General features: G+C 39.9%; 1 protein-coding gene across 1 annotated transcript in view; it reads left to right on the top strand.

Annotated features, from left to right (window-relative positions):
- LOC117818389 (synaptic vesicle glycoprotein 2C-like) overlaps window positions 1-8,375 on the top strand; it is a 32,282-nt gene extending 23,907 nt beyond the window's left edge. Inside the window, 9 exon segments of the mRNA XM_034691247.1 lie at window positions 99-232; window positions 722-811; window positions 1,242-1,352; window positions 1,499-1,587; window positions 3,072-3,236; window positions 3,523-3,656; window positions 3,825-4,031; window positions 4,252-4,411; window positions 4,535-8,375. Coding sequence (XP_034547138.1) covers window positions 99-232; window positions 722-811; window positions 1,242-1,352; window positions 1,499-1,587; window positions 3,072-3,236; window positions 3,523-3,656; window positions 3,825-4,031; window positions 4,252-4,411; window positions 4,535-4,718 — 1,274 coding nt within the window. The 3' untranslated portion in view covers window positions 4,719-8,375.
- The last annotated feature ends 1,294 nt before the right edge of the window (window positions 8,376-9,669 follow it).

Raw genomic sequence — 9,669 nt, 5'->3', positions numbered from 1 at the left:
ACCAAATTTAAATGCAGCACATTTCATTATCTATGTAATGTGTGTATTCTCTGTTGTCCATTTGCATCAGAGGTGACTCTTGTGTTCACTGTTCACAGGTTGGAGTTTCAGCATGGGTTCAGCATACCAGTTTCACAGCTGGAGGGTGTTTGTGGTTGTCTGTGCCCTGCCATGTGTGTGTGCTGTGGTGGCACTCACCTTCATGCCTGAGAGTCCCAGGTTCTACCTTGAGGTAATGGTATTTTGCCCATCTGTAACAGCTCAAGAAAACATTCACTCTTCATCTTTTTTTTTTCACACAATTGCTGCAACAATTGAATCTTGAAGTAAGCCACCTCATGGTGCTGTGTCATTGTCCTTGACTGTCTTTGCTTCTGTTTGATCAAATTGACAAATTGAGAGTACTTGAGCAGTTGCCAAAATATATTTATCTGACCAAACTGTGTGAGTCATGGTAAAATGGACGGGCCTTACATTTCTGTAAAATAGAAACCTGCAGTTCCCGGACAGTAGGTGTGCCAGTTCGGGATAATTACCCTTTTAAAGTAAAATGAGTCACCATTGTCACGACTTCCATCATATTTGGCCCATCCAGGAGTTATATTTACAGTGCATATTATTGTGGATGACAGGCTGATGCTGTCTCTTAGTAAGCGACACCGTTGCTGATCCCATTAATTTTACTTGTCTTCTCTTTTTCTCTCACTGTCCCACCTGTCAGGTGGGGAAGCATGATGAAGCCTGGATGATCCTCAAACAGATCCATGACACCAACATGAGAGCGCGTGGGCAACCAGAGAAAGTCTTCACTGTGAGTATTTTTTTTTCTGCAGAGCATCGTCTTAGCTTGGTTTCCTGATGCTTAAGGAAGCAAAGAAGCTTATATTCTACCACCGCTGAGACAGGTTTTAATGCTTTCACCAGGCAGGATCATATCTAAATTATGACGGTTCTGAAAGCTGTTTCGTGTCATTCAGGCTTATTTGCTGAGTGAGCTGCACTTTGGGAAGGCTTCTTAGTCAACATGTGTTTCTTAAATTGATCATTCACTGTTTAGATTCAACTTTCTCACATCTAATTTGTATTATTGTGTGCAGCTGTGATCTTGTGTGTAGAGACTGAATATTTAACAGAAGTCTACACAACAAAAAATAAGATTACACCTAACACTGATGATGTTGTTGATGAAAGAAATCATCACAATTTATTAATCTTATCCTGTCCCACGGTTAATTTCTCAGGTAAACAGAATCAAGATCCCAAAACAGCTGGACGAACTGGTGGAAATGGAGTCAGAGTCGGGGAACCCAGTTTCAAAGGCTTTCTTCAGGATTAGGGCAGAAGTACATGGGGTAAATATTTGTTTGTAAATGCATCAAAATATTTTTTTATCAGCTGCTCTTTTTTTTTCTAACAGTAATACGGCTAGTGTCTGTCCACCAACTCAACCCCTTTTTCTGATTGTACAAAATGTAATAGGTCTCTCCTCTTTCTTTAGATCTATCTGAATCTCATGAAGTGCTTCAACTACCCTATGAGAGAAAACATGATGCGACTTGCCATAGTGTGGTTTACACTTTCATTTGGGTGAGCTTCTTCTGTGACATAAAGACATATCCATCCATCCATCCAGCCATCCATCCATCCTAATTATCCCTCTAAGGTGAGCCCAGAGGCGACAAGGAATATAAGCCCTCCATCCAGCTCTGAATCTACCTCATAGTGTCCGCTCAGTTGAGTGTAAGGGAAAAACCTCCCAAGGGAGCGGCCTAAGAGCCATCTTTGAAGATACCCCAACCACCTAAAGTGGCTCCCTTTGATGCAAAGGGGTAACGGCTCTACTTCGTGCTCCCTTCCGATGTCTGAGCTCTTAGCCCTGCCTCTATGGCTGAGCCAAACCACCATATGGAGGAAGCTCTTTTTGGCAGCTTAGTAAATCAGGATTTTTGCCTCAGGGGTCAGCTTCTTTACCACAGCGTTATGCTACAAGGCCTGCATTACTGCTGATGCTGACACATCTGTTAATCTAGTGATCAATTTTACCAATACGCATGAACAAGACCTATCCTACTTGAACTTTGTCACTTGGGGGAGTAACCCACTCCACACCTAGAGGGAGCAATCCACCAACAGGATCCAGAATCAGTGACCAGTTAGGTCATTTAGGTCAATAGATAGCTCATAGCAGTGGCCCCGCAGTAACCCTACAGAGCCCATAAGGACATGGCCTTTTCCAAGTCCACAAAACATCCAAAGGCAGGACAGAATCTTCATTGTTCCTCCTGTAGTTGAGGGTTGATGAACAGCTAGAACCTCCTTTCTAGCACCCTGGACATTTCCCCAGAGGCTGAAAAGTGTGCCAAGATTACCAAGACTTTTGGCATCCCCCTTGTTAAGAATGAGGAACACCACTCTGCTCTGCGCTCTACAGGCACTGTCCTTGACCTCAATGCAAGAAGCAAGACAAGCAAACAATATCCAGAACCCCCAGCATCTCAGGGCTGATCTCATCTACACCCACATCCTGCCCGTTCTTTACTACCTCAACGACTTCTGCCAAGAACTTAAGCAAGGCTTCCCCTGGATCTCCAGAATCTTCCTCTACATCAGAAGATGTGTTTGTTGGGTTCAGGATTTCCTTATAGTGTTCATTCTATGCTCAAAGATATCCCCAGCAAAATCAGACAAGTCTAATTCCTAAGGTCACATAATAGTATTGGGCAGTCAGGCTTGTGGCTAAATTGCATTTCTGTCTTGATCTCAAAGTCGCATGGTCTTAAAATCAATCACAGTGTGTAGATCAATACTCGTCCATTTGCGTCTCTGTGGGAGCAGAGATAGCAGTGAAAGCAGCAAGACCACAGATGCCTTATGGTCTCCTACCGAATCCCACAACACTTTTAAGGGTGTATTTTATTTTTGTTTTACCTTTATTTTACCAGAGATATTCACACCAAGATACTTTTTTCCAATGGAGTCTTAGTTTCAATCTTTGTGTTGACCGTTCTCAGGATATCAACATTCTTGGGCTGATGGATTGATTCTGACACATGATTCCTTTCTGATTGCAGGTATTATGGCCTTTCAGTCTGGTTCCCTGATGTCATCAAACACCTTCAAGCAGACGAGTATGCCTCGAAGGTGAAGCTCCACAGCAATGAGCGCATTGAAGACTTCACCTTCAACTTTACCCTGGAGAACCAGATACACAGAAATAGCCTCTTCCTCAATGACCGGTATGACAATTCAACTTAGCAGCAGAAGAAGTTGTTAACTTCCTAACACAGTTGTCCCAATAGAGATAAGGTGGCTTGTAGCAGAGATATTGTGCATTGTATAAGTGCTGCCACGTGGGGGCGCCGGTGCCCCCATGAAGCTCAGTGACCATTAGGTTTAGAGGATTAATTCTACAAATTTAATGTGAACATCTTGTATTTGAAAAAAAGCAAGATCCAGGATCTAAAATGGCAAGGTGTTACCACAATGAGATATTAAAAAACAATTTCACCTCTGCTTCTTCAGGTTCATCAATATGAAGCTGAGGTCTGTCACCTTTATTGACTCTACCTTTCGCAACTGCTACTTTGATGATGTGACATCGGTGGGCTCCTCCTTCCGTAACTGTACTTTCATTGATGCTTTTTTCTTCAACACAGGTGAGAGCTTCAGATTAAAGTGCTTGAATTTATTCCTTCACTTGGACATTTTTGTTATTCTTAGATTCATCAGGTTTAATCAAGACAACAGCATACTGCATTATAACTGGCTCCGTGTTTAACCTGCACTGTCATAATTTTCTCTTTCTTCGCTCTGTTTCTTGGCAGACATTGATGACTCCAAGTTGATAGATGGCACAGAGGTGATCAACAGCACATTCACACACAACAAGACAGGATGCCAGATGACCTTTGATGACGACTATAGCGCTTATTGGGTTTACTTCATCAACTTCTTGGGGACGCTGGCAGTTCTGCCTGGCAACATCGTGTCTGCCCTTCTCATGGATAAAATTGGCCGTCTGTCCATGTTGGGTGAGAGTGGAGGGACTTGTGTTTGTGTGTGCACTTTAGTAATTGGTTTTCACATTGGCTGAAGGATGTGATTCATGATATGGATGTTGCATCTTTCAATTAGTAGCATGAGAGTCCACTTTGATCAGGACCTATAATTCATTTGAATTTAGTCAAATTAATATAACATGCACTTACTCTTGCCCCTCCCTTTCTCTGGGTGTTTTTGTGTGTCCATCAGGGGGCTCAATGGTCCTTTCAGGCATCAGCTGTTTCTTCTTGTGGTTCGGCACAAGCGAGTCCATGATGATTTTCATGCTGTGCCTGTACAACGGCCTGAGCATTTCTGCCTGGAACTCCCTGGATGTGGTGACGACTGAGTCATTCCCCACTGTCAGGAGGTGAGAGGTCAAACAATAGATGAGTACATACTGACTCACATTTGTGTAAGGGTTGACACGTATTGAATAGACCTGCATAGTATACTCTTGTTTTACCTTCTCTCTTTGATATTTTCTCTCCAGAGGAACAGGCTTTGGCTTTTGCAATGCTCTGTGTAAGCTGGCTGCAGTCCTGGGGAACCTGTTCTTTGGGTCTTTGGTTGGCATCACAAAGGCCATCCCCATCCTCATGGCCTCATCTGTGCTGGTCGGAGGAGGCCTGGTTGGACTTCGGTTGCCTGACACCAGGGCAAATGTTCTCATGTAACATGAGCCTCAAGTCCATCAGCTGGAATATTGCTTAGATTAAACCTGGGTAGATCTGAAAGGATATCCAGGGAGTCCTGAGCAAGGAGTGCAAATGGCTTGGTTCACACAGTTCTTAACTCTGTTAATTACATTTACCAAATGTAGTATCACCCACTTAAGATGTTGTTATGAGTTGTTATCACTACTATTAGACTGCTTCAAAGGGGGCTAACTGCATTTACTGGTTGGCCGAAAGGTGTATACTCATCTAGTATATCAAAAGTCTCCGGTGTCAGATGGTGTGTTAGCAGACCTTTGATTTGACTGCAAGTCTGGGGTTTCATTTATGGAAGGAAACTAGAAAAGATGTGAAGAAAAATCATGATAGGTGCACATGACAAAAGTTATTTTCATTAAATGTACTCAGATTTGACTCCAGGTCTCATATAGGACAAAAACCTCCAGTCCCCTGGGAAGAATACCCATCCATTCTACCCCAGACACCTCCTGATGCAAATTTTATTTCTCCTCGTATTTCAGCTGATTTCTTCCAATGCTCTGCTTCTTTCATAAAAACAATGGGCACGGGTTGTTCCACCTTAATCAATGGTAGAAGCCCACTTAACTAATAAGCAGGTACAGTAGAGCCTGACTACCTCATGCATACGCTTCTAATGACAATTGATAACAGCAATTAAATATACCCAGATTTTTTAAGTCAATTTCTTTCTTTCATGGATCGAACAGCTAAGGAGGGCCAGGAGATGTGGGGAGTAGATTGTGGGGGATGTCATGTAGCAAAGGGTCGTGGGTGAGAGTCGAACCAACAGCTGCTTTGGCGAGGACTCTAGCCGCTCAGCTAAACCTGCGCCCCGGCTGATACCCCTGATTAAGCTAATTAGCAGTCCATCTATCGCAGCTACTTTACCGATGTTCTATTTGGAGCCCTCTCATGTCAGAGTTTGCTCAGGTTGGATGGGATGTGAGACTTTTGTTCAGTGGCTGGTTGAACTTTCCAGCTGCAGCCATAAACCTGCACGGAGTCACTGCACGGTTAAAGCTCAAGGTTTTTAATATTGATACGGCCTGATTAAGACATGCCAGATGGGGAGAAACAGGAAAAACAAGCTGTAATGAGCACCGTCAACCTGCTGTGTGAGAAAGTTGGGAATAGATGATCAGACAGAGCGGTCACACCACACAGCTGGAAAACAGCTGGCTGGCCCACAGGACCTGCATACACAGGACATGTTGAAGACCAAGTGCAGAAAATCAACATACACAAATATTTAGTAATGTTTTAGAATAGACTGGTAGTCACATATACCTTGACTCTACAGAACATACTGTATTTTTTCAATGTACCGTAAGCTCAGATATCAGCAACCTTTCAAAACATGTAATTCATGTCGTAAACCAAGCCATTTGCAATTCCTACTCAACCAGGAATCAAAAAGGCCATATTGAAAACTGTATTTTCTTGAACCAACAATTCTACGGTGTGTTGTATATGCAGCTGCTATCATTATTTTTCTTCTGTGTTTTAGTCGGAGTCAGGATGATGAAATATTCTTTCAATCCAATTGTTGTGCCTCCAGGTCCTCCCTCATGTGTTTTATTGTTGTACAAAGGCTCTCTGGTGAGCTCTCTTTCTGATTTCTCTTGTGTTGGGTCTCGCTTGTGGCATTGACGTGGATTATGACATGTCATGCTGCCTCCTTTTAAAAAAATACTGAATGGCCTTTTTAAAATGTGCCTCTCCTCAACTGGAGCAGTCTGCTCAGTCATGAGATGTCTAAATATAAGGGTCAGATGGAAACTGAATTGGAGGAAAGTAAATATGATAATCATGGCTTTAATGTTTATTTATAAATTATCTGGCCAATACAGTTCTTTATTTGGGTGTGAATTCCTTTAACACTGCATCTCTTTTGTTAGATATTCCTGTTTTGATAAAACGTTATTGTTGTGGGATTAGTCTACTATATAATACTATCCAATTTTTATGAATCAGAGTAATGTCTAAAAGTGTAAGTCATTATGCACAGCCACAAAATAATGATGTAAAAAAAAAAAGTCCTTTGGGAGGGTTGATTGGGGGCAAATCACAATAAAAAAATATCTCCTAAGAAAAACTTTAAGCAATTGGACCTTGTACCTTAAATCAGCGGGCAAAAATTCATCTAAATTTGTAACATCTGAGGTTGCCAAACAATATATATCTTTGTAATATGAAATTAATCTCCATGATTTCTTGACATTTGTCTATAATTTAATTTAGCCTAAATCTCGCACTTGAAAACATAACCTACCTTGTAGTTAATAATTATTTATTTACTGTTTTAACATTGACACCTCAATGCATACTGCTAAATATAATACTAATACTAATACTACTACTATTACTAATAATAATAATAATAATAATAATAATAATAATATATAATAGGGTTCCAATAGGGCTCTCGCACCACGTTTCAGTGCTCGGCCCTGATAAAGAGTTGAAAATAAAGATAAGGTCATGTTGCTACTTAAAAAAGGTTGCGATACATCCAAGGATCTGAACAGATGGAGATATTTTTCAGATTTGTAGCTCCTGGTCTAGTTGTATTTTCAGTGGCTAAAAGCCTGTGTCTTCCTGCTTTTCTCTGTATTTGTAATATCTGTGATTGCAGTGTAGAGGTAGTTTGTCCTTGCTCTGCAGTTGGCTCCGTCAAGGCTACTCAACACGAAAACCCCCTGCAGGCTTCTAAAACTGGCCTGTATGTGTGCATCCTTTTCCACAGTTTGTGCTCATAATTTGTAAAATCAGTCGAAAAAACGTAAGGTGTTGCATTTATGAAACAGATACTTTTTTGACTTTATAGTTTTTAAAACAGAATAATTGTGTTCTCATCCTAGATAAATGCACTAAGATAAAATGTAGAGCCTTTTTCCGGGGTCACTTGAATGCTACTAACTGCAGTCCGTAGAAATAATAACTTAAGAATCAATCTGTTCTGGATATGGCAGATCATCTCATTGTGTTATTTTGGGGAGAAAGCATATTACCTTTGAGGTATGTGGAGTATTACTTATTTTCACCGTATTTAAGTTTGTGTGCGAGTGGGTATAAGAGAGGTTTAGTGTGGTTGTGTGTGTGTGTTTGTGTAAATAATGTACATATCAAAACTGATATTGGTGGCGTCTGGGTTCAATGTGTAAAAGCTCCTTGACTGACTCATGTGTCTCATGCTTTGTCCAAGCGATATGTCCATCCACTGTATCTCTACTGTACATCTCTGTGTGCCCTTGTTCACCACCCAAACTGTGTGTGCGCTTGTGTGTGTGTGTTCACAAGCTTGCATGTATGTAAGAAAACTTATGTTCTTGTGTGCTAAACTTTGTGTTATTATTGTAAATTATTCTTCTGGCAGTAAATGATGGCAATATTCTGGTTTTTGTTGGAGAAAAATGTGAATGTATCACTCTTGTAAGTTTTGTTTATTTATGGAGATAATCAAATGTACGTGGAGAATAAAGTCTTGTTAATTATTGTGAAGGCTCAGCCATTATGACTGAATCTTCAGAGATCTATGAGTGTGAAAATCTGTGGAGAGATATTTGCCAAATGATGCCCTGTGAATAATGTTAAAAACAGGAAGCGTTGGGACTGCAGATCATGCTGCTTTTGAACATATAGACAATAAAATTTATGTTCTCTAGCAAAAATATGCTGTGCTTTTATTTCCTAACCATTTTCCTAAGTATCTCCCTACACTTCCGTGCTGCACTTAGACATTGTTGATAAAAGTCCTCATTGAGCATTATTTCCTTACACAATACCATAGAAAATTGAGCACATATATAGATATATATATGGTTTAAAATATACTTAATAAATAATAAACCTTTCAATGTGAACAGACTTACGATTAATTATTTCTTCAGAAAGGTTATGATTAGTTTTTGTTGATATCATAGAGATGTTAATGTTCATTATCATTTGTTTATTTGTATTGTTCAATACTGTAAACAATTTTTAACATTAAGTGTCCATTGGCATACATAAAACAGAATATATCAGTACCAGGTAGTGGGAATACTTGCAGTTGTTCATACCATATACTGTTTATGGTTCATACAGTGTAAGGCATTGTAAGTTGCTAGACAAACCTTGAGAAATGCTACCACCTAGTGAACTAATTCAAGTATTGAAATCAGAGGCTGATATGATTATCACATTTCTGTAGGTTCATTGATAAATTCATAGACTGTATCAGTAATTATGATAAATAAATTCCAATTCCAGTGTTTTTTCATGTGAGGATCATAATTTCCATTTTCCACATTTTTTTGTAGAAAATATGTACATATATAAACGTTGGTTCGAATGACTTCAATACATATTTATAATAATAATTTATAATAAATATTTAAATAAAATACATGTTTAAAGTGTCAAATTATCGCAAGAACACGTCGGGTAAGACCCCGTTCATGGTCATTTTAAACAAACTGAAATCTCATCTTTGCTGTTGTTTTATCACAAGGGTTCCCAAACTTTTCAGCCTGTGACCCCCAAAATATAGATGCCAAAGACTTGCGACCCCCACTGTTCCTCAAAGTGATTTAATGTGGCTTCATTAAGCTGGTCTGCAGAAAATTAGCCTACCTATATGAGCATGTGTCTGTGTTTCCTGTGTTGTTATGAATTAACCTACTGCTACTGATGCTTTTGATGATTAAGTGTTCACTAACCCTAACCTTGGGAGTCATCTGACAAAAAGAAAGGCAGACAAACTCATTACACTTTCTATTTTCAAGGTTTTATTTCAAGTTTAGCTACTATTTTTGTCTATAATGGATAAAAAGTACTATTTTTTGATAACTTAAAAAAACAACATTCTGGGGAACGTCTCACGACCCCTAATTTGTGTCTCACGACCCCCAGGGGGTCCCAAACCACACTTTGGGAACCCCTGTTTTAT

This window comes from Notolabrus celidotus, chromosome 9 (assembly GCF_009762535.1).
Source record: "Notolabrus celidotus isolate fNotCel1 chromosome 9, fNotCel1.pri, whole genome shotgun sequence".
In the NCBI taxonomy this organism is placed as follows: domain Eukaryota; kingdom Metazoa; phylum Chordata; class Actinopteri; order Labriformes; family Labridae; genus Notolabrus; species Notolabrus celidotus.
The sequence above is the reverse complement of the archived record's forward strand: the minus strand, read 5'-3'. Positions and strand labels throughout refer to the sequence as shown.